Consider the following 24,511-nt stretch of genomic DNA (forward strand, 5'->3'; position numbering starts at 1 on the left):
ATCACGATTGACTTGCACACAGTTTATCTGTTATGGTCATGCAGTTGCCTCTTCACAAAACTGTGTGTAAATTTTGTTTGTAAAGAAACAAATGGTTGATGCTATTATTCCCAAATAGTTTGATAGCTTCTTTTTTACAGAAAAAAACAAATCCGTCTAAAAAAAAAACCTTGAAATTATCTGTTTTATGAACATTTTGACATCATTATGTTTCACTCAATAAATTCAACCCACTGTCAGATCGAGCCATGATACATATGAAGTCATTCTCAATATTCACCGTTGGAGGGCAGTAGAGTCATTTGGATTCATGTGAACTGCCGTGTAACGACCCAAGAAGAAAAAGTATCTACAAGCGTGGAGTACTATGCGAATATTATGTAGCTAAATTTATATCACCGGTTGTAAGAAACGTGAGACAAGGATTTACGGTGCCAGCCATATTTTTGGCTCGTATTTGAACTACGCCGGTATGTGGTAACGTTACCATCTGTCAAGAGTTTACCGGGTTGTAACAACAACAACAAAAATAACCCAAAACCCTTGCTAACTTACGTAGCTAAGGTAGCTAGCCTATGCTCTCGAAGAATCTCGTTGCTATGGTTACACAGTTGAGCCACAGAGACTCGGGACATTTGTCCACACAGACACAGTTCATCAACAGCCATCGTTAAACGTCTGTTTCAGGAGATACAGTGGTGGAAAGACACACCTTTACCTGGCGAGATGGTGCAGCTGCACGTGAAACGCGGAGACGAGAGTCAGTTTCTGTTCAACACCACCGTGGACGCCTCTCTGGACACGGTGGTTCAGCAGATCACGGCCATTTACAACGGGAGACTCAAAGTGGACCGAATATGTGCAGGTGAAGCTGAAACCATCGGTGGTCCCAGCACACACTTACAGGGATGCTGAGATAATGCATTTTACAGCCACAACACAAGTTATTTATGTTGACACTTTGTATCCGAGGGAAAGAAGTAAGATTAATACAGACATAAACACCTCAAAAAGTTATGGAGCCTAAAAATAGCTACTTACACGCCAGGAAAAGTGTTTGAAAAACAAACGACCTAGACGTTTTTCCAGATAATTGCTCTGGCTCACCGTTTAACACGGCTGATGTTTTACTGTTTGCTAACTCTGTGATTCAGAGGACCCAGCTTTTCCCTGCTACTGTGTACTGACACAGATGTGTTTTGATCAGAGATGAAAGAACTGGCAGACCATGGAGTCACACTGCCCTGTGACATGCAGGGCCTGACTGAGGAGCAGATTGAGGAGCTGAAGCTGAAAGATGAATGGGGAGAGAAGTGTGTGCCCAGCGGAGGCCCCGTGTCAAGGAAGGATGAGATTGGGAGGAGGAATGGACAAGGTGAGACTCCGGGCTGCTTATAAGGTTTAAGACCGTCCGATAGTTTTATCCGTCATCTCATTTGTTTCTTCCTCCAGCTCCAAATGATAAAATGAAGGAAGTGTTGATGAGAACAGTGGAGGAGGCAAAAGCGCTCATCTCCAAAGTGAGCACGAGATGTAACGTGAAATATTATCTACCAGGGGCCAAAACTTTAGGTCCTTACAGATTTTCTCTTTATCTTTCAGAAACAAGTTCAAGCGAATGTGTGCGTCACCAAAGAGATGGTCAAAGAAGGCCTGGATCAGCTCAGGGGTGCAGCCATGATTGTGTACCCCATGGGGCTGCCGCCTCACGACCCTATCAGGATGGAGTTTGAGAACCGTGAAGACCTTTCAGGAACACAGGTGAACAACCTGAAGCTCAGATGATGAAGGTGCACAAGTTTGTTTCGATCCACCATTTCCTTCGTCCTTCATTTCCCTCTCTGCCTCTCTTGTCGTTCTCCTGCGTCGACACACTCCCTTCATCCCCTCAGGCATCTCTGCAGGTGATCCCTGAGGACGAGTGTCAGCTCTGGTGGGCAGCCAAAGAGATGCAGAGAGGCAAAAAGCTGCAGGATTACATCGGCAAAAATGAGAAGACCAAGCTTGTGGTCAAAATCCAGAAGGTGCTAAACTGCTTCGGCTGATTTGAAATGGCGCATTTTTGTGGTTTACGACTGAAACGTTGCTTTTGAGGATAACATTTGTTGCGGTTCACTTCAGAAAGGGCAGGGGGCACCAGCGAGAGAGCCTCTGGTCACTGACGAGCAGCAGAAGCAGATGATGCTGCATCACTACAGAAGGCAGGAGGAGCTCAAGGTTCTGCCAAACACCCTTAAATATGCACATATATTTACAAACCACATCCCTGTTCTCAATTAAATAACCCTTCTAACATTTATCCTGGTAATAATTTCAGAAACTGGAGGCGGCAGATGATGACAGCTACCTGGACTCTGAGTGGGCTGACAGACAAGCTCTTAAAAAACAGTTTCAAGGCCTCACCAACATCAAATGGGGACCAAGATGAACACTGAAAGGCATTTCCTGCTGATAGTCTTTATCCGTATCAGCAGATATTGGCTCTGTTTTTCTTTATAATACATCTGTTTTGGTCCCTAGGTTTGAACAAGTCTCTTTTCTCATCATTACCATTCATCTGGAGTTTTTGCTCTTCCTCTAAAATGACCCTTGCATGAACACATCAATGCTAGAGGGTGGAAATCTCTGGGTTGAAATTCGGACTTCCGAATGCAGCATGATTCTTATGTCCTGCGCTCATTTTCAACAAACCTGAAATGAAGAGAACATGCATAAACCTGATTTATTTGACCTGGACTCTGATCCCTGCGCACCTGGTTATCATCCTGGACAGTTACAATGAAACTAAATCTCCTTTTTATGTGTGAAAAAGTGAATAAGGCCAGTTTGCATGAAGTACACAAGATGTTTATACATTTTTTTCAGTAATAAAGTGTAACAAACGTTCCATGGTTGGCCATGTCAGTTCAAGGATGCTACACCTTTCCTCTCTTTGTCTCCCCGTCAATGACACACACATCATAATATCGGTGCTGCTTTTGATGCAGGAAGTTCCCACATAGATGGGAAGTTCTAGAGCTGAACTGTTGTGAGACTACGGTCAGCGGACACGGTGATTCAGAGAGGTGTGGTGTGGTTCTGAACACAGTGCTCCAAAACATCCTGCTAGTTATATGAGGAATTAAAAGGATAATTAAACTGTTGGTGCATTCATTTCAGATGGTTTTCTTAAAGAGACAGTGGTCAGTTTGGCAGGTGACAGTGGAATACATGCCCGGGATGTCTGGAATGAGCAGCTGCCTCAATTGTAGTTCTACCACAGGGAAAACACTCCAGGGTTCAAAATGAATCCAATCACTGTTAACTGAATACTTGTTGCTTTTCTTCTTCTTCTTTTTTTTTTTAAAGAAACATAACACAAGAATTCACAGTTGTTCCTGATTTTAAAAAAGGGCTTCATTTCATTTTAGACTTCAAGGAACAAAACCTGTTTTTGGGGAAATAAGCTTATTTGCAATCTTCTCCAGATGGAGGTATGCTAACTTATCCGTCCGCTTTCATTCATTGTGCTATGCTAATCAGCAGTTGGTTAGTCTCAGCTACCTAAGGCACTCGGAAAAGAAAGAAGGATATCTATCTTGTCTGGCTCTGAGGAGGACGGCAAATAACTAAATTTCCTAAAAAGTTGGCGTGGTCCTTTAGTAGGAGCAAGGAGGAGATCCCTTACATTTACATGGATGGCAATAAAACAACCGTCAACTTTTATCTAAACATGACGACATTTGGATTAAGGTGTAAACAAGAGCTTCTCCAACTTTCTATGTGTAATTACACACCATCGTTCTACAAGGAGGATTTAACCTGAAACCATTTGTGCTGTTGCATTCTGTAAATCTTAAGTGTTTTCTTGCTAGAAATGTAGGACACTGTGCTTCGAGCAGATGCTTCCCCCCACTATGACCTTCAGGTTAAGGGCATGAGAAATTGCATGGCAGCATCTTGGAGTATTTTAGTAACATTGGAGTATTTGGAGGGTAATCAGATTAATATCTGGATATTGCCGTCCATGTAGATGTAGTGACTGTCTTTAGTTTTTGGCATCTCTACTACAACTGCTCTGAGAACCCCTGATGAATCCATAAACCGATATTCTTAACGAAAGAGGCGGAATTTAGTTTTACACTATGTTTCAACCTGAAATCGTAGCTTCATCTGGTGGTGAATAAATACAAAATACAATCAACGAATTTAAAATTTTGCCTCTTTTTTAAAAAAAATTAACATGCAACCACTGTGATCAGAAAAACAAAACCTGTCGGTCCTTTGAATGGCCAGTACTCCAAGTACTGCAGTTTCATCCAATCAATACATTCTTCATAAACTGAGTGCTCCTGCCAAAATTGAAAAAAATTCCAGTTTAAAAAGGTTTCCAGGTTGGAAGCAACTGGAAACATCCAGGGGGCGTCCAAGGGTCCCTGGATCATGAACACGAGCTGCCGTTCAGATACGCATTCATCCAGATCTCCTGTATGATCATCTCTCTGCGCTCGATCCTTTCGGCCCGTTCCGCCGCCTCGCTCACATATGTCACTTCCTCCCAGTCGTTGATCGCCTTCCTCTCTGTGGTGGAGATCAAAGAGCTCTCCGTGCCCTCTGCATCATCATCACCATCATCATCATCATCATCTTCATCTTCTTCCTCCTGGCCGCTGTTGGACTTGGGACTGAGTCTCTGGTCTCCGAGCCCTCTGCAGGACACTCGGACTGACACAGCAAGCAGCGTGATCACAAGACCAACACACACGCTGGCGGTAAACAGCAGGGCTGCCATTTCAGGATGTTCTGTATGGGAAATGATGGAGGGAGATTAGAGTGTGTGTTAATGTCGTAGCTGCATACGTAAATAGTAATGTTACCTTTAATGAAGGCGTAGGTCAGGAGAGAGTTACTCATCACAGCGCCTGAGTTTTCAGGCTTTCTTGACCCTTTGGGAAAAAATTCCTCCAGCTCTGTAGGAGGGGCTGAGACACATGAAGGGTTAAAGGCACTATGTGCGAATTCGACCATACTCCAAACCACTGAGGCTATAAAATCTAACCACATTCTATACCAAAAAACTGTATTCAAGTTGTTGGAGCATGTTGAACTTGATTTATTGTATCAGTCCCTGCTCCTGTAACGTTGGACTGAGGGCAGACTGGATGCAACGATGACTCAGTATCACCTCATGAGGTATAACTTTGCATTGTCGTTGATGGATCACAGTTAGCTGGTTAGAATGCTAACTCCAGACACCTCTGCAGCATGTTTTTGCCATAACATCAACTTAATACGTGATAGAAGAGAATTAAAAAGCTGAACAAATGGAGCTTCTGCTGCTGTTACCTTTTTCTGTGCCCAAAGTAGGAGAGGAGGTGGAGGTGAGAATGCTGGGGTCTGCTTCCCTCAGTAAAGTCTCTGGTACTAGTGCAAGAAAGAGAGAGTAGATGGCCTGTGTTGCCGTTTACTGACTCACACTTGATTATTTTATCATCTCGCCTCTTCCTACATCCAAACCTCTGCAAACCTTTGTCTAGTGTTGATAACGTTCAAAATGCGACCAAACACTGTTTCAGGCGAGCATAAACCCACAGAAGCACCAGAACTGAAATTCAAATTACGATCCATGAACAATGTTGCTGGATGACCTCACTGCCATTTGTGCCACTCACAGGAAGTTTATCAGGATATCAGCCTCAACTCGCTGAATCTGACCTCACGGTCTATTATTCGCTGCCACTGTGTAGTTGATATGATAAGAAATGCTGATGGCAGATAGGAATTCATGGGAGAAAACTACAAATGTGCCCAAAAGGAACTGGCACATAATGAATCAGGCAAGGGCAGCCACATAATGTGACCTAAACTAACCATGATATCACAGAGGCTTGCTCTCCTATGATGAGATTTCTCTCTGATTCATCACCAGGCTTGTAATTGTATCTTTTGCATGAGGAAGCAGAAAGGCTCCTACCACAAGAATAGACCACGCTGAGGTACTTCCTGGTTCCTGGAAAGCAGGGGTCCCTGAAGGTTTGGTTGCTGACGGCAACAACGCACCTCTGTTTGCTGTAGCAGGACTTGGACACCAAATGTACTGCCTCGTGATTCAGACACTCTGCGGCAGCAGCAAAGAGACAACAGGAGAGCCACTTCATAATTCACGTTTTGCAAAAGCCAAAACGCACATTCGTTATTCAGGAGTTTAACCTTTTTTTAATCACAATTTTTAATATCTGTCTGATATTTTAATTTTAATGCATCGATCGTTATGAATAACTTTGCCAATAAACTTGTGTGTTCTGTGCCGTCTTGTCTGCCAGCAAGATTATGGAAAAACAGGCTGTATTTCCACTGCTGCACGTGCAGATGTGAAAGCCATTAAATGTTGGTAAAAGTACAGGGCAGCTATGCAAATGATATTTAAGATTGAATGACAGGGCACTTTTTAACTGATTTTTAGCAGGTTTATATGTGTTTATAAATCTCTGTATGTATGCTAAGTTTGGTATAAAAATTGGTAACATCTGGCCTCTTTCTTTCTGCTATGGGATGGAAAACATATATACTTTATCTACTCATGCCGTATACAATCATAATTCCCAGGAATCCTACAAGAAGACAAGAAGCCCTGTCCTGCGTCCACATGACTGCCTCCCCTTTACTCCCTCTGTAACACACACGCACACGCACACACGCACACACACGCAGCTCCATCATGGCAAATGTTGAGAGCCTTTTATATCACCTGTTTCTTTCATATATTCTGAATCTCAAACGCTGTATCGTGACTACACTTTCCCACAAACTTGATTGGTAAAAAGCTTCCGGCATGATAGTTGGTTACCATAACGACCCAAACAGTGCAAGTGCAGCCCTCTGGTACTTTGATGACATGGCAATGACGCACCTAGAATAAGGCCAGGTGAAACACTCGGGGGACAGCCCCAGAGTACAGCTGCTGCTTTCGATCTGCACTGCCTCTCTGTTGCATCTTGAGGAATAAAGTGGTACAATAAGCGCTAGGGTCAGAATGAATCACGCCCTTGCCAACTAAACCAACCAAATTCCTTCAAAATCTGTTCCGCTAACAAACTATGACATACAGAGAGAGTGTACTGCCCCAATGAGGTAAATTCAGTCAATGTCAGTATAAAAAAAAAAGCAATGTTACGCTACGAAAATGGATTTGCATCCAAATTTAGCGGGTGCTTCCACGTACTTGGCCCATGCTAACCCCTCAACCTAGTTAGGTCAAAGCCTTCTTCATACGTTTTGTACAACACCGCTAACAGACAGACAAACATCATCATTAATGTTCCCTTAATCAATTCCCTGAAATAAAATAAAACCCAAAGAGGAAAGCAACCCCAGTGCTTCCTTTCAGACAGTTTTTGTCTTTTTTTATTTCTTTATTTCTGACAATAGTTTTCTGATGCTGGGATTTCCTCTTTCTCGCTGTGTGTTAAACTGATACTACAATACTCATTTTGTTTTAGTTGCTGCCAGATATTAATCCCGACTCACCAAACGGGGGTGGTCTGGTCAGGTGTGAGGGGCAGGTGTCAGTGTGGCCCAGGCTTCTCCCGTAGACAGCTGCATAGATGTTCAGCACCCTGGGGGGCTTACAGCGTAGCACCATGGTCTCTCCCTCACATGCCACATGCCTTTTGTGTTCAGCTGAGTGAGGTAGGGTGGTGGTGGTGGGGGGAGCAAGGATGAAAGGGTTGAGGGGATGATGATAGTGGATTAGGGTGGGGGGGGGGGTGTTTAGCTGTGCGTCTCTTCCATACACCAGGCAGACACAGACTGGGAGGAGAACATGCTACAGGTAAGAACACGTGACATGTGATTAGCTGAACTTACTTGGTTTACACTTGTAGTCCACATGGAGGTATTTGGCTGTGCCGGGACAGGGGTCCTGACCGAACAGCAGGTGGGTGACAGGCAGCTGGCAGTCTCTGTAGTTCTGACACTCTGACAGCAGCTTCTACACAACAAACAATTTGATATCACTCATTTGTGGAGAGCAGAATGCACAAAGCAGCGTGCACTCACTGAGGGAAAAGTAGGAAACATACAAACTGAATTGTGGGAAACACTGTGGTTAAAGCGGAGCACTTCCACCTAACCGGCCCCGGCGGGACTGACCTATCCCACCACAGTTAAAACCCACCTGTAGAGCAGTAAAAGCTGAGCAGCTGTGGTTGTGGTCTGGGATGGGAGGGTCCCCTCTGCACAGCTGCGCCTTGCTGCTCCCATAGAAGGCCGACTGGATGGAGATGGTGGAGTGACGCGGGCAGTGGAGGCGTAGAGGCTGCCCGTCACACGCGTACGCAGAATGGCTGGTGATGATCCTGGACAGGTAGTCTATTAAAAATAGGCATCATGATTGAAGGTGGCAGTGATGGAGGGTTGAATTTTCAGGGACGTAGCAGAAAAACCGTAGCTGCAATCATCTGAAAACTGGGACTGAACCTGATGATTGATATCTTTTTCTACACATATATTTGGTTCAAAATTAACCAGTTTTGACCACTTTGAGATTTGGTAAAGGACATCAGAAAAAAATCAAGCGTTTTTTTTTTTTTTTTTATGTCTTGACCTCAAAACAACAATTACAGCTTCAATCCAGAACCATAAAAAGACAGCTGAAGCACCCATTAAAAACAAAACGTATTGTGTTGTATCATCATGAAACTCGCCCTACTATTACTCTATTACACTTCTATGTAACACAGTTCTATGCTGAATATTAAGAGACACGTGTGTTCTGATGGATCCTCAGGAGGCATTTCTTTCACAACACACACACACACACACACACACACACACACACACACACACACCCTCGTCATCATCTTACTTGAGAAGTCGGCCAGTCCACTCATGCGTCTGGTCCACAGCAGCAGAGTCAGGTAGACGAAGCTGTGGCCCCAGTCCGCTCCGTGGCTCATGACTCGCATCCCCTGTCTCTGAGATCATAGTAGAGAAACTCAGGGCGGACCAGCAAGACCTCACAGGGAAGATGTCTCAGTCCGGATACTTCAGCGAGGAAGTCTGAACCATCCTCCGGTGAAGCTGCAGCGATGGAGCAGGCAGGAGGTCAGAAATAGCAGCTGCGCAACAAGTTGTTCAACACTGACAGACGAGCTGCTCAGTCCGCCGCGGGGAGGTGGAGGTGGAGGGGGTGGTGGTGGTGGTGCTCCCTACACGACCCTCCTCCTCCTGTCCGACAACTCCACAGGTTTGTGAATGAGTGCATGTGGGGAAACAGGAGCGAGTTACAGTAACAGCTGAGTGGGAATTATAGAGTGGGCGGGGCACATGGAACTATTTTAAAGGGAAGAGGGGCGACGCACTCTCTGGTATGACGCACTGGCGGCTCCTGTGGTTTTCTCCCCCCGTGAGGCACATGTTTACTTTTCAGATTAGAGCGCCGGCAAACTGCTTCATTTCCGCTCCTTAATCCCCCCAACACTCTTCATTACATTGCTTAAAGAATTCTGATTTTTTTAACCTGAATATTTTCTATTATTTATTCCATTTTCATTCCCAACATTTTCATGACACAGGTGTCCCTGACTGAGCTCTTAACCGTCCCGTCCTATTCCAGTGAGCTAGCATGAGCAGTAGCATGACCCTGGCTACATCAGTGGAACCGTCCCTAATTAATGTGATTAATTTAACCTGTGTTCATCCTGTGCAGTGCAATACAAAATGGCCTCTGAGAGAAAGGCCTGTTCAGATGCCGTTACGCCCCACCATCTGTACATCATTACATATATAGTTCCTCCACTGGCTGACCTAGTAACACTGCTGGATATTGGCAATACATTGCAACAGAATGAGACACATATTGCCATACTCTTGAGTTGCTGAAATTTAACAATAGAGCTGACAACAAAACTTGACATTGTTTACCAGTTACAGTTTAATGATTTGAGATCTGATGAGAAACTGTCCACACACTCAAATATACACTGAAAATGGATTGATCGAGTTCGTGTTTTTCCAGTATGAAAAGAAAATATGATTTGATTTTGAAGTAAGATAACCAAAGATTCACAAAAGGGTTAAAAAGGCATTTCATCCCGTAACTTTAAAACAAGTAAGTTGAGATACTGCTGCCGTGTTGACTCCAACTCTTGTGAAAAGTCAGTGATTTCCTTTGTTCCAGAACATTCTCTCTCTTTTCATAAACTGTTCATGTTCTAACCACGGTGCTGTTGAATGAAGAAGGGGGCCTACTGGGTAACTTGTTCCCCGGCCCACATCCATGAGCCCCTCCATGGTAACCAGTCTATCTAACGTGTGAGACCCGCATCAGTCTGACTGACAGAGATGTTGACGTCTCCGCAGGAGCTCCGCGGGGGACGACAACGACTGGCAGGGGGAGGAATACAAACTGGACAACAGGCCTCCTGGTTTGTCCCATTCCCTGTACTTTCAGGGAGTGGCTCCAAAACCCCTCTCATGTCATGTTATCCCTCTAAAGCCTGTGGAATTTTGTTGTCAAACTCTTAACTTTCCTGCATTTCAGACGAGATACAGCTGTTTAAGTCCAAACAGGGAAAAAAAACAAAACACAATCATTACATGAATAGATTTATGTTTTGAAGATGGGTAGAGGAAAGTTGTGACATACAATTCAGAGGACAGCTCGGAAACACTTGAAGAAAACCAATAACAGAATACCATCGGTACAACACCTTCAGTTACATAATATCTGAGGAAAACAACCCTCATGATGATGTCACAGTGCCGCCATCGGGTTGGGATGTGGAGCGTGGAATCATTAATCATCAAAACGGAGGAGCATTATGGGTAATACGGGACATCCTGTGCTTTTGATGGTGGACCCATGAGGACTAAACGTTATGATATCATGGTGTTGTTCTGGAACATGGTGTACTCAAACATGGACGTGTGAAACTGGGGGTCATGATGTGTTAATTTACATAAAAACAACTGGACATTTCTATACATCACTTATATTTACTCTCCAAGCGCACTGAAAGGGAGGATCGGTTTTTAGGCTTGCAAGTTATTTTCTATTCAACAATGGCAATAATTGATCATGTATTAAATTAATTCTTTGTCCACTTAGAATAATCAGTGTTGCATTAGTATCAAATATCTTGACATCACTTGAAAAGAACATCAAATGTGACCTGTAAGCATGCTCCTGCACACCAACAGCGGAAAATGCAGCTTCCTTCACCGTAAATGAAATCTGAATCTGGTGCTAAACTGCGCTAATTTAGTGATTTAGTTGTGACTTTAGTCAGTCATTGGTCGTTCGGAGGAATCGCCGAGACATCCGAAGAAACGCTTTATTGTTTTTAGGTGACAACATTTACAACTCCAACATGTCGCACGTCTTCACTTGAAATCGACGCTCATCTCAATTTGGGAATCCAGTGCAGCCTGTAATTGAGGGCAGAGTAAACGACGTGAGCGGCCACGTCACGCTGAATCAAGCGGTCACACAGTCGTCACACACTCACCAGCTCTCGCTTCGCTTCCTCTATTTTCACTTGAGCCAGAGACGGACTCTGTTCAGAGAAGGGAAAAAAAATACAGAAAAGTTGTTTTACAGACGTCTGAAACGACTGTCACCGACTTCTGGTGACATCGTTATGTTCATTTAAATGCTTTAGGATCAGCTTTTTCTTTTCAGTGGTTTGTCAAGCAACAGAATTTATGTACAGCAATAATCCAGCATGTAATCCCATTATCTTTAGTTCAAGGTGACCCCTGGTGGTGCCAACTTCTGTTTTGGACCACAAGAAAATACATCATGTCTGCAGCATTTTGTAGGCTGGCTGACAGAATTCTACAAACTGATTAGAAAAAAAATAAATAAAAATACCGGGCTCAGGTCCATGTAAGGCTCCAGTTTCTTTTTCAGAGGAATTATTTCTTGTTTCAGTGTCATGACCTCCTGAAGAGAAGCGAGAAACCCAGATGACATACTTTGGGGGGGGGGGGTGGTCTTCCCCTGATGATGCTTGACTGTGTGGTGCGTTACCTCAGACAGCTGCACGAGAGCCTGGTGGGTGATGGACTTGTCCATGTTCCTGGATACAAGCTGAGCCTGAAGGATTGATAATAGAAGCTTTGATAGTTGGAATATCTGACACTGCCTGACAGTGATACGGAGGGCGTTAACTGTTGAACCTCTCCTCCGTGTGCTCTGAACAGTCGTAGAAGCAGTAACATGACACATCATAGCTGGGTCAGAATACAGCCTAAACCACACAACTACAGTTGCAGCGTGCCAGGTTTTTTGTTTTGTTTTGTTTGTTTCCTCAGATGGCACAGTCTGACCCTTGGGCACATTTTTAGGTGGCATTTATTCCATGTTCAGCTACGAAGGGCTAAATCTGCGTCGTAAAGGCACCAACGCGTCAGTCACATGCCTCAGCACACGCATGTAGGAACGTTCCTCCATCATGAATGTTTTTCTTTTCAGGTAAAACAAAACAAAGCTCCTTAAATATGAAGGACCCCAAATTATTTTAGCATTAAAAATGACTGCCAATGAAATGGAAGCACCTTACAAAAAAAAAAAAAAATTCTTTTCACTGAGACACACAGTGTCGTGTTGTCATTCAAATATGTGAAAGTTTAATAATAATTAATGAAGAGAACTTGGGATATCAGAGCAATTCTGCCTTTTAACAACAAAGTGTGTGTTAACTGTTGGCCCGCGGTCCACCATTAAGTTTCAGTTTGGGTAGAAACTGAACACGATCAGAGCGTTTTGACCTCAAGATCTGCACCGTGCAGCGGTGCTGTGTCGGCGTTAAATCACTTCATACCTCTGCTCTCTCCCTTCTGTTGCTGAGCTCTTTAGCCTTCGCAGTCACAAAATCCATATTGAGCAGCCGCTCCTCTGCCTTCGCGCTCTCCACAGCCTGAGTGTGAACTGTCTTTTTGACGTCTCTGCAGATCATCAAGAGGACAGACGGAGGACAGTTTTGTGTAGCACATAGCTGAGCAATGTTTTTTATGAGCTAACTCCGTCCACAGCGGCGTGTCAACGTACTCTTGTAAGTTGCCCCGCAGCACCAGAGTAGCACCCAGCCTCTTCCTGAGGGCCCGCAGTTCCCTCTCAAGTCTTCTGTTTGACTTCTCTGCTTCCAGGATGTCGTTGGTGAGGTTGTTCAGTGCCGGCACGAAGCTACACAGGATAAATGTGTGTTGTTTATAGTGCTAGGTCTTTCATCAGAGATAGATGGTAACAGCGAATACCCTGCCGATGTTGTGTACCTGCCCAGCGATGTGTCTCTGACTCCCAGCACCATGGCGTTATCCACTAGCGCAGACACGTAGTCACCAGCAGGCTTGGACAAGCTGGCACTGGACAGGCCGACGCCTTGGAGAAGAACGTCCTGGAGGTGAGAACCTAGAAGGAGGACACACTGTTGTGTTCTGCAATCTGAACTCTTTTTTTTCTGGACAGTGGATTCATCTACCGATCAGCTGCATAGTTGTAAAACACACAGAAGTAATTAAATTTACTATACAAACCCTGTCTTCATCATTTTATCCGTTATTCCTGGTCTTGATAACATTACAATCATGTTAACATCTACCAGGGAACAGGGCTGAAGATCAACAGAAGTCTAACTGGACAGGAAGTACAAGTAACCTGCTGCTTTTACCCAGGCTGGTGTTTAATTGAAAGAGAAAACAGACTTTTACTACATAAGGAAGCCCCTTTCGTAAGAAAGAAAAATCTATGTATAGATTCAAATAATGATGACCTCATGTCTGCAGCCGCTCATCTACTCACCCTCCGCCCGATACTCGGAGGTTTTCTGCTTGAGGTCTTCGACCAGGAGCACTGTGTCACTGCACCGGGCTTCACTGGCCTGTGCCAGCTGGTACAGCAAGTCCACTGTCCGAGTGTTGACCTCAAACTGGGGCACCGGGTGATCTCCGAGCACGGTGCTGAGCCAGCTGTTCACCTGAGGAGGAACGGAAATGAAAGTGGCTGATATAAACAGACAACAAACTTCCAGCTCCGACTCGGACAGGTTTACTCCACCATTCTTTACCTTCTTGATCTTTTCACACATGTCGATTTAAAAAAAAAGAAAGAAAAGAAGGAGACCCAAAACACCCCCAAAATAACAGGCTTCTCAAAACTTCAGGTGGTCCTCAAAGCCCTTAAAAAGAAACGTAAACAGTTCTCACACTCCTTGTAGTTTCGCGCCGACAAATCATGGGAATAACTTCCGGGTTACAACACAAACCTGTAATTGCGATATCGCGTAAACTACGATTATCATACATATTAAAATCAAAATACAAAAATGTTATTGATTAAATAAATGAACTTGGAAGAGAATTAATAAAATTGTATTAAAATGTATCTTGTTCACGTTTCCTGTAAGTTCACAAAGATGAAACTCATATCAAGATAGTTCACGTTCAATTACTGTGAAGGCTGGCGAGGAACTTGTTCACTGGTCAAGAATCAGAAGGTCTGATATATATGTACGAGGAACTAATACCTTGGAACAAAAAACTCAAGAGAGACTGATTTAGATATGTTACAGAAGCATAAAAGAAGAACAACTAGATCCTCAACGGTATCGGTGCTCTCATAACAGGTTAGTTTGACAATGATAAAATGTAGGGTTAGGCTCCAGCCCGCCTCAATGGACGGAAGAAAAAGATGGAATGGCAGAAAGAAAGACAAGATAGTGGACAACCATACCGTCAACAATACTGAAAGTCAGTCCGCCTCTGTAAGGTCAAGCTCAAATTCAAAACAGACTTGCTTTTAATATACATATTGATTTGATCATTTTAATTATTGATAGAGGGCATAACGTCTAAGTCCATTCTTATTTTCTATAATCATTGTCATTGGAAACATGAAGCGTGCAACCGATAAGATTACAAATATACATAAAAAGACTGAATTGGCTTGAAATATGAAAAAATATGAAAGTCATATTATTGGTTTATTGTTTTTTTTATTGGTTAAATGCCAGTATCTCACAAATACGCAATTTTTGAATATAGGTATGTATTTATAATATTGAACTAAGGCAACAATGTAATTCATTGTTATTTTAAGCGGTATTTATTTGTATTAATTAAGTTAGAAAGCACATGAAAAGCTAATTCTTATTAGCGACGAAAGCGGAAGTACGCACGGGAACTCTCTTGCATCGTATAGTTAGCCTCTCTGTCACCCGCGTAGGTTCGAAATAGTGCGATTAAGGGAAGCTGACTCGAAGGAAAACAAAAATGGCGGGGAGACAAAAGTCTTCAAAACACTGTCAGAAAAGTGTGAACAGCACTTTTGACTCCAGCACTGTCGAGGAGAAGTTGTTTAGCCAAGTGCAGGACGACGACGACGGGCCGGTGGTCTTCATCTGCGGGAAGTGCAAGCTGCCTGTCGGGGATTCACTGTCTTGGGGTGGAAGCGAGGATAGTCAGAACCAGATCCAGTTGAAACGTGAGTCCACCTTGATTGGAGAGTTCAATAATTTGCTTTATTTCTGTCAGTCAATCATCTCTAAAAGTAACTAACCGCCAAGAAATTCCTGACACAGTGTATTTGAACTTCCTCCCTAAATACCCCAGTGTGTGAATTTGAACTTCCTCCTTAAATAATCCATGATATATATTTCCATATTTCTACTTATATTTTAATCCCTTCTTTCACCTGAAATTTGTTTTTAAGCCCTGGTTGTTTAACCTACTCTTTGCTTAAGATTCGAACTGAATTTTACTGTAAATACTTTGATTATTGAGGTTGTATTTTGAATTTTTCTTTTCTTCATGGATTACTTTTTTTTTTTTTGTCTAGCACTTTTGTGTTAAATATCATGTTTGAAATGGGCTTTGTAATGATTACTACTGTTAGTGTTTATGAAATCCTTGCTGTTTGGACCTTTAGGAGTCACTGACAACGTCATAGTGGGAGAGGAGACTCGCCTGCATGAAGCCGGCAAAAGAGCTCTCTGGTAGGAAGGACCCAGTACTAATGATAGTATACATAGTATATATGATAGTATACAATATATATATATATACTTGCTGACCTATTGTAGTAATAAATATAATAATGCTAATAACTTTCATTGGGGAGTATTAATAATGTAGCTAGTCAAGGAAGGGCACATTGAAAAGATAGATTTTTTTTTAGGACATTCCCGTAGCTGATGATATATTATTATTATTATTATTATTAGTTATAAATTATCCTTCAATTGGGATTATCAAACACATGGCAAAGACATGTAAATGGGGCAGGATATTTCATAATTTAAATGGATAAACTTCGTTGTTTAGAATGACTGGAATGCATTGAAATAAAGAACACTCGGAATTTGATATTGATGAATTATAACAGCTGTCTTTTTCTGAATTCTGTTAATTAAAAAAGAATTTCAGATTGGACAACATGTATGGCAACATCTGTGATGGGCCGGAACTGGGCTCGAATTGAGAAGTTACATCTACGCTCAGATGTAAACCTTCAGGGTATAAACTTAAAACTCTATCTCCTTACATTTAAACCTCCATGAACCTTCTCCAGTCTTCCATCACCTTAATCAAATAGGTTTAGGGGTATCAGACGGATAGATGTGTTCATGTTCATACGTGTTATTCCAGAATGCTCTACAGACAGCTGGCCGATATTTTAGGCATGGTTACTCATGAACCGTCATTTTCCTCCCAGCCTCGTTGTGGATCTTGTGTGTCGAGGTTGCCGCTCGGTGCTCGGTATGGTCTACTCCTCCACCCCAAAGAGCCTCGACCACAAGAGACTCACATTCTGTTTCAACGTAGCAGACATCGACAGGTATGTTCAAGCCAGGGATCATGAATAAGAGTGTTGCTTCTGTTTGTATTCGTCTGACGTGAGGTGTCCAGGCCTGAGTCTCTGTTCTGTTCCTGATGTCTGATTTATTTATTTTTTTTACAATATTTACTGATGTTAATATATCTGTTTTAAAACAAGTTAATATGACATGCACATTATATTCATGCTGAAAAAAACCACCTGTAAACATTGTGCATATGAAAAAGTATTGTTTTACTACTTCCCCAAGCATTTGTTGAAGCCCACAAATCCAGCAAAGAAGGGAAGGTCAATATCTGGCCGTTAAGGTTCAGCTCTGATCGAATGTGTTCAACAGTCAAGTCGAAGCACATGAAAGATATTAAATAAGTAAGAGAAACTATAAGAGAAGATCAATGATATGATGAGTCGATTTAATGCTGGTTGTGTTTTTGTAACACACACACACACACACACACAATCAAAAGAGCTGTGAAGTTAAAACTGGGTCTCAAATGACGAGAAAATAAGATATTGTGTGTGTTTGAATGGGAAACTGGGATTTTCAATGCACTGAAAAAGATGGATGTGTTTTGTTTGTTTGTTTGTTTGTTTCAAATTATGGATCTTGTACTGAATTAGGGCTGCACAAGTTTTGAAAAATATCTAATTGTAAATTATCTCGACTGATAGCATTAGATGCAGCATTAGAGGGAAAGTTGATTGTTTTACACCTTTTTCTTTGAAAAACACGTTAAAGTGATCATGGCGATTTTGTTTTCTACTTTAGTGTGTAGAATGTGATGTGTGGTCAGGACATCTCTGTGACACCAAGATATGTCATTTTAAAGTATATATATATATCTTTTTTTTTTTTTTTTTTTTTTACACACGATTGGCCAAGAACTAACACTTGAGTTTTGAGTCGCCGTGAGGTAATGCCCTTTCCACACTCACCTCGTGCTGTAAATGTTTCCCAGCTATGAGCTCGGCTCTGCCAGCCAGATGTTGGCAGCAGAGGGCCCCAAAGAGCAACCGGTGACACTGGAGTACAGAGGCACTGTTGAACAACAGCTGACAGAGGTAAATTGCCGCTCTCGCTCCTCTTTGTCTGCTTCTTTTGCTGTCGTCTTGCTGTTAGATATACTGTTTAATCCACTTTAGTCATTCCGTACAGAATGGCTGATTTAATTCAGTTCATGGTTTGCCCCACTCTGTTTCTCCACTCACACACGCACACGCGCTCACACACGCACACGCGCGCACACACACACACACAAGTAAAGACTAGTCCTGATATTGAGGTGAAACTATGATATGACTCCATCCAGTTGCTGGATCTGGCAGGGGTCAGTGGACTTGCTGACAGCGCTCTCATGTTTCAGGACGACTCTCATTGATTATCAATGCTCAGGTTGTTCACAAGTTGATGACATCAGCTTGCTTCTGGGAAGCCTTCGCCGCTGTGACGGACAGACTCTTATATCAGACATGACCTCATCACCCCCCCACCCCACCCCACCCGTCATCCACTACAATCAGATTTATTGTCCGGTTGAGGTTGGATCTGAATAAAGAAGTATAAAGAATAGGAATTATTTTGTATTCAGTGTAGAGTTGAATCTTTTTTGTTGACAATATTGTATTGATTTAAACTTCCTCTGTTTTTTAAAGGGTCCCATTAGGATGTGATGAAAATGAAGAGAGTGTGATGAGTCCTAATCACCCTTTGTTTAAAAACACTCATTAGCAGAGTTTGACCACTAGGTGGCGACAGTGCGCAGGGGTATGCTCCCACCCTCCCATACACTACCAGGGACAATAGATGTTATGGGGGCATGTTGAGGAATCTTTGTTGGAGGGAAAAACATGTTTTGCTCACAAAGGGGTTTTGATAGAGGGATATGCGTGTGTTTTGAATTTCCTACTGCAACAGTTGCTTCATTGGGCTGCAAGATGTTATTTGTAATGGTATATTTGAAACTGGTTGTACTGGTTGTAAGAGAAGCAGAAAAGAGCGTTTGGCATGTTTATCAAGGCATCAGATGCTCTTCTGGGAAATTACAACACCTCTTATTGGTCTGTAACTTTCCATGTGTCTTTTTCTTCTCCTTTGCTCCACTTTTGTCACCCATAATGTTATACAATGAAGCTTGTGTGTCTAATGGTGCTACCGCGTGTCGCTCAAACAAAGAGGTGCACGAGGGCGCTGTATAATCAAATCAACAGATTACCCCTTATTCTCTCTGGTTAATATGTAGGCTGCCGCTCCAGTAACATCCTGCTTTATTGACTCTGAGTAGGCCACAGATTAATACGACTGTGGCTGCACACTGATTGCATTAATATGAATTGGTTTTATAGCATCATTTGTTTGGACATAATAGCCAGATTTTTCAGGCTCCACCTGAATTCCGATCATTTGTTGAGTTGGACCACGTTTTGAAGCCTCATTTTTGCTTGAAATGTTCCTGCTGCTGTGACCATCCAGGGTGGTGCAACAAACTTTAACTTTTAAATCTGACTTAAACGTGTTGGTTATTAAATAATAATGTTTTTCTTTAAAAATCAAGTATTTCAAAAGTTCAGAGGAATACTTGAAAGTTCATTTAGTATGTACACTCAGATTGATAGGAACAGCTGGGAAAATCAAAAACAAAAAAACTGATTCTGCACATTAATTGCTGCTGCAGGAGTAAAGGAAATCTGTTCATTGCATTTATGGTGGCAATTTAAACCGGATGATAAAAGCTTTAACTTTCAGATACCATGAAAGTGCTTTTAAATTGCTTGAATTTTACTCTTCAAAAGTTGTGCAAACTCTTCATGTAAAGCAAATAACTGCTTTTTTCAATATATTAAACAAATAGGGAGCCATTTTAACTTTGACAAAGTTCTTGTCAAGCTGTTTCAGTTTAGAATGTCCTGTTGTGTTGAGCTGTAAAGACAAGATGATGAACTGAATATTTCCTTACGTGAGACTTGATATCAGCCTCCATTTTGGATTTCAGGCGTGATCTAAATGATTTATCATGAAAAACAAATTCCACCATTACTGCATTACTGGTTCGGGCTTTACTAATAATGATAATTGCTAATTGTAAAAAAGATTGAACATTTATATTTCTGGAATAAGATGTTAAAATTCGGTAGTTTTCTTGGCTTACAGGTAAATAAAATGTCCATTCCTCCTTGTGTGTGTGTGTGTGTGTCACTTTGTGTTCATCTTTACTCTGGTGTGTGATGAAGGTGCTCGTCACCCCACCACCGCCGTTAATGTATTCTGTCTGTCTGTCTGACTTGTAGACATTTGTTTGGGTTTTCTGTCCTTTACACTCACTGACCTGTCTCTCCCCCACCCCTCTTACACCCCCCCCATACCCATCTACCCCTGACCACCACCCCTCTGGGTTCCATCGCTCTCCTTCGCTGTCCCCCTTTCCCCAATTATCTTTACTCCTCCCCTCATCCCTCCCCACTATGTCCTGCTGTACCCTTAATTTGCCACCTGTCTGTTTTCTCCTTTTGTTTCTCCCCTGTTCTACCTCCTAAATACACTCACCCTCTCTCTTCCTCTCTCTCTCTCTCTATTCCTCACATTCTTGATCATGCACCTTCTAAAATGTCCCCTCCCTCTCAGATGAAACTGCTGGTCGTGTCCATGGCTCAGAGGATGGAGGAGCTCGAGAGTGGCCTTCAGGAGGGAAGTGATGATGCATGACAGTGATGGACATCAACTGGTGTGTGTAGGGGGGGGTGAAGATGAGGGTTTAATACAGGCGTCTCCTCGCCCTGATATTCTCCATTAATGTCTCTTCCTCTAATTTTCATCCTAACCACGTTCCCTCGCTTAGGCATCCTGCCCTACCCTTACCTTATGCACAAATGTCCACACATGCGCACACACTCTGCTTCCTCTCTGCCTTGTCCTGATTACCGGTGGCCAAACAAAGGCTGCCTGCGCTTGTAATCAATCACGTTGGCAGCTCGGCTCCCTTAACTACTGGCACCATCTTTTCGCTGCCTAGTAAACAAACCCTATGAGCAGAATGTTTGGATTGGCAGGCTTTCACACAGCCTGCACTGTCAGCACAATGCTTTATTGATCCGGCCATGCGAGGACACACGCACACAAACCTGTTTGTTTCTTTGTTTTCTTTCTTAATCGTTCGGTGTTGCTGCCAACAAAATTGTTACGTGTGTTTGAACTGACAAGGTGTGGCCATGACTGAATAAAAATTTGATTTCTGATTTGGCACATTGTTTTCACCAAGCGCACACACGCTCACATAATTATGTTGTTGAAGAAAATGGTTGAAGTTTTCCCCCTTAATTCAAACACCGTGATTTGTTGTTTTTATAGGAGTCCATTACTGTAGATTATTAAGTTGTCTTTGTGCTCATTTTTTCTATTGTGTTCTATGTGTGTTACTGTTGTGTAGTTTGTCATTTTTGCATAAAGGATTACGATACACAAGACCTCCAACTATCAGGCTAATCTTTTTAAATGTTTCTGTGTCTTTGTCTGGTGAGGTTGTTGGGGATCAGCGGCTCATCCTGCTTTGTCTGTAATTAGAAGTATCTGAAGGATTTAGGAGTTAAACAGCAAGTTTAAGGTCTTTGAGGTTGATTATATATTTAGTTAAGCCTGTTTGTTTACCAACTGGCCCCTAATGTGCCTAGCAACACTTTCTATCAAGGCGAGAAAGCGGCTGCATGCTGTACCGCTTGCCCTCCCTCACCCACAAGGTTTCATCAGCCTCACAGAACAACAACAGTTAGAAACGGCCAACCAGCACGCTGTATCCAAGGGCAGGTTGCGATGGCAACTGAGAGCACGTGCTACGCTGAGTGCCTGTTGCCATCTCGTCATCCTGTTCACTGCCGGAGGAACAGCCAGCCAGCTCGCTGGCCGGCACGTCTGTCAACAGACGTTATCCCCCCCGCTCATGCTCAGACATACATGGGGGAGGAGTCCTGAATGTCTAATCTCTGTGTGATGTTTTTCTCTCCGCTAACCCCACCCTCGCCCCTTGCCTCTTAACGCCCCCTCAACTGATGGGAAAAAAAAGTCAAAACAACAACAAACAACCCGCGTGGTTTTTTGTTGTTTCTGGTGTTGTCGCTGGTGGGTGGTTTCTTAATCCAGTTAAGACTGAGGCAGCTGCACGCTTCCTGCACAGACGCAGGGAGATGCACGCTGCCTCCACACTGCCCAGATGTGCACTGCTACGCCCTCTAACACACTCATTTTGGATAACGTCTCCCAATTTAATTGTTTGATTCTGAGCATAAAAAGGCCAATAGTAATTTGTCCCTGGGAGTGGCCTCTGAACTCATTTAGCTGTTTTTATACAGTCACATGGGGAACGCATTGCACCGCTGCCTGCAATTATTGCACCAGTCTCACCCCGTTCACCCCTTAAGTCCCAACCAATCATTACCACCCAGGCCAGGAGCAACAGAAACACACACAAACACACACACATCACTCAGTGCATCTCCACACATCCCACAAGCACTCGGGGACAAAGGATGAATAATGCAGAGGTCGTGTCTGAGTGAAAGTCGCCTCCCCTTTTCCCTCCTTTCCACCTTCTTGAAGCAATAAGGAAGCAATGTTGCCATGGAGGCAATGAAGCCTCGGCTCGCTGTCAGCCAATTACAGCATTAGCTCTGTGAAACATCAGACCAATGGCTGCTCGCACTGATGCTGCTGTTGCCACAGACACGGAGATCCGATTGGCTGAGCTCAGCTCTTTGATTGAATTTCTGATCTTGTTTTTGAGAGGAAAAATATCTCAAGGAGTGCCACCTGTGTGGCAACTTACAAAATGCCCCCCCCTCCTAAAACAACAAGGATTAATTTGTGAGAATTCATGTTTTAGAGCTTTGAGAGATGTAATTTCAGCTCTGTTTGAGTCTCTTTCATAAAATGAGAAAAGGGTGAAGTCATTTTGAAGTAAATATTCTTCTAATATTTGTTGGATGTGTCTGGTAAAAGGTGGGATGCAGCTAAATTTAGTCGCTACGTGTCTTCATTGTGGTTTCCCTCCTTCAGGTCTCATTTTTTTTTGCCCCCCGACAAAAGAACCACACCCCACCAGTTGCTGCTTTATGACCGATTTAACTGTTGCTCTTCCAGCGCACCGTGAGAGCCCCGGGTCTTTTGTTGTCTACACCCCTGTGTGTTGTAAGTTGAGCATGTTGTTAATTCAGTATGAATTTATTGACACTGAAGATTTATATTATTAACTAGTAATTACTTTTTTTATCATTGGATAAATATAAATAAATAATTTTTGGATTTTATAATCCAAAAACGTCCATGCTTTAATGGTCTTCTCAAACTTTTGCTTGATTGATTACAACTTTTTCCTTTACATGATTGGCTAATCGACATGTGCGCTCTCCCCTTTTTTTTTTTTTTTTTTTTTTTTTTAGCGCTGAAGCTATTAGCAGGGTCTGGCCTCATCTCTTGTCTTTGTGTCACACAGTCGAGACGGCAGGTCAATTAATACACGCCGTCGCAGGGGCTGATGAATTTCCCAAAGTAATCTTGAGCATCAGCAGGCGTTTGATGATCTTCAGTGTCGAGGGGTATTTGTGAAAGCAAGCCTACTTTTGTTTTTACTTCTTGCTCGTCTAGGAAGGGAAATAAGACGACTGATAAGCTGCGGGCGCCTCGTTTCATTGATCGGCCTCATCTGTGTGTGTGATGGAGGCAGATCGCCGGCCAGTCAGTGGCTTGTCTGACAGAATAACCTCAATCCCCTCTGAGCGCGCAAAGCTTCCTACTTCATTAGAAACATCTGCTTGTTTATTTCCCCCCTTGTCTTTGTGTACACGGCTGTGTCTGCCAGGTAGTCTCTCTCTCTCGCTCTGTCTCGCTCTCTCTCAGAGCTGCTGAGGATGGCACGACTGGGGTGTGTGTGTGTGTGTGTGTGTGAGTGAGTGTGTTTGCGGAGGGGATGCACATCCCCAGTGTCTGACACAATGTTGCAGGTTAATCGTCAGTTTTCCCAGACACAAAGACTTGTCCTGTTGCCAGTACCACCCCTGTGTGTGTGTGTGTGTGTGTGTGTGTGTGTGTGTGTGTGTGTGTGTGTGTGTGTGTGAGGAGGTGGGGGCTGAAAATAAGATTACTGTCATCAGGATGTAAGCCTGAACAGGTTGACAGGAATAAAGTCCTCCTGTACACTAAGGGGTCAGCGTGGCACCATGACATGAATAAAAGGACCATTAAAGATGTCCTCTCAAAGGTTACCGGTGTCTCCATCATCATCTTCACCGGCCTCATCGTGGTCTTTACTTGTTTCTCTCTCAGTCCGAGTTGTGTCGGAGCCCTCACGACAACATTCATCTGTTGAAATTAGATCCGACAACATTATATCAGTGTAAAAATCCCTCCACTATAAACAGGTTGAGAACATCAATATATTGATCTGCCCTGCTGGGATCTCAGGCGGACGTTTGTTTACCTAAGACTCACTTGACCTCTTTACACACAGATTAAACTGAAATCAACTGCATGTCAAAGAAAAGAAGGGCTTGTTTTGACTTCATTTCATCGCCGTGGTGATTCTTCCTCAGGGCTTCCTCAGATTATAAACAGCTGGACAAGTTGCCACTGAGAATTCAACTGAAGGGATTTGGTGATTAATCATTATTCATTATTGATTACGCATAACGATTACATTTTTTTACCATGATTAC

At 43.0% G+C, this 24,511-nt stretch overlaps 4 protein-coding genes across 8 annotated transcripts; 2 read left to right on the forward strand and 2 right to left on the reverse strand.

Moving 5' to 3' along the window:
• Nucleotides 1-319: 319 nt before the first annotated feature.
• cfap298 (cilia and flagella associated protein 298) lies at nt 320-2,721 on the forward strand. 2 transcript variants are annotated; one of them, XM_086179503.1, is made up of 8 exons: nt 320-470; nt 688-865; nt 1,208-1,375; nt 1,453-1,520; nt 1,603-1,761; nt 1,893-2,024; nt 2,122-2,217; nt 2,318-2,721. In XM_086179503.1, the coding sequence occupies exons 2-8, from the start codon at nt 727-729 to the stop codon at nt 2,426-2,428; spliced, it is 873 nt and encodes a 290-aa protein (XP_086035629.1). In that variant the 5' UTR covers nt 320-470; nt 688-726; the 3' UTR covers nt 2,429-2,721. The 2 variants fall into 2 exon arrangements, with proteins under 2 accessions (XP_086035629.1, XP_086035627.1); XM_086179501.1 differs by lacking the exon at nt 320-470 and having other exon boundaries at nt 479-865.
• Nucleotides 2,722-2,745: 24 nt separating this feature from the next.
• Nucleotides 2,746-9,576, reverse strand: eva1c (eva-1 homolog C (C. elegans)). 4 transcript variants are annotated; one of them, XM_086179498.1, is made up of 8 exons: nt 8,846-9,576; nt 8,156-8,349; nt 7,846-7,966; nt 7,507-7,659; nt 5,954-6,097; nt 5,326-5,403; nt 4,857-4,961; nt 2,746-4,782 (listed from the first exon to the last, which is right to left on the reverse strand). In XM_086179498.1, exons 1-8 carry the CDS (start codon nt 8,943-8,945, stop codon nt 4,421-4,423), a joined length of 1,257 nt encoding a protein of 418 aa, XP_086035624.1. In that variant the 5' UTR covers nt 8,946-9,576; the 3' UTR covers nt 2,746-4,420. The 4 variants fall into 4 exon arrangements, with proteins under 4 accessions (XP_086035624.1, XP_086035625.1, XP_086035623.1 ...); XM_086179497.1 differs by having other exon boundaries at nt 2,747-4,782; nt 7,846-7,969; nt 8,846-9,575; XM_086179499.1 differs by lacking the exon at nt 5,954-6,097 and having other exon boundaries at nt 7,846-7,969.
• Nucleotides 9,577-9,934: 358 nt separating this feature from the next.
• On the reverse strand, nt 9,935-14,310 carry haus1 (HAUS augmin-like complex, subunit 1). The gene is made up of 9 exons (XM_086226453.1): nt 14,049-14,310; nt 13,784-13,958; nt 13,258-13,393; nt 13,034-13,168; nt 12,807-12,930; nt 12,014-12,079; nt 11,855-11,926; nt 11,490-11,537; nt 9,935-11,409 (listed from the first exon to the last, which is right to left on the reverse strand). Exons 1-9 carry the CDS (start codon nt 14,067-14,069, stop codon nt 11,365-11,367), a joined length of 822 nt encoding a protein of 273 aa, XP_086082579.1. The 5' UTR covers nt 14,070-14,310; the 3' UTR covers nt 9,935-11,364.
• An 873-nt stretch (nt 14,311-15,183) lies between these two features.
• mis18a (MIS18 kinetochore protein A) lies at nt 15,184-21,274 on the forward strand. The gene is made up of 5 exons (XM_086179504.1): nt 15,184-15,463; nt 15,908-15,974; nt 16,694-16,816; nt 17,776-17,878; nt 20,436-21,274. Exons 1-5 carry the CDS (start codon nt 15,253-15,255, stop codon nt 20,514-20,516), a joined length of 585 nt encoding a protein of 194 aa, XP_086035630.1. The 5' UTR covers nt 15,184-15,252; the 3' UTR covers nt 20,517-21,274.
• Nucleotides 21,275-24,511: the final 3,237 nt, after the last annotated feature.

The sequence above is a fragment of the Aulostomus chinensis genome, chromosome 15, assembly GCF_037954235.1.
Source record: "Aulostomus chinensis isolate RoL2024-O1b breed Wild chromosome 15, RoL_Achi_v1.0, whole genome shotgun sequence".
Classification (NCBI taxonomy): Eukaryota; Metazoa; Chordata; class Actinopteri; order Syngnathiformes; family Aulostomidae; genus Aulostomus; species Aulostomus chinensis.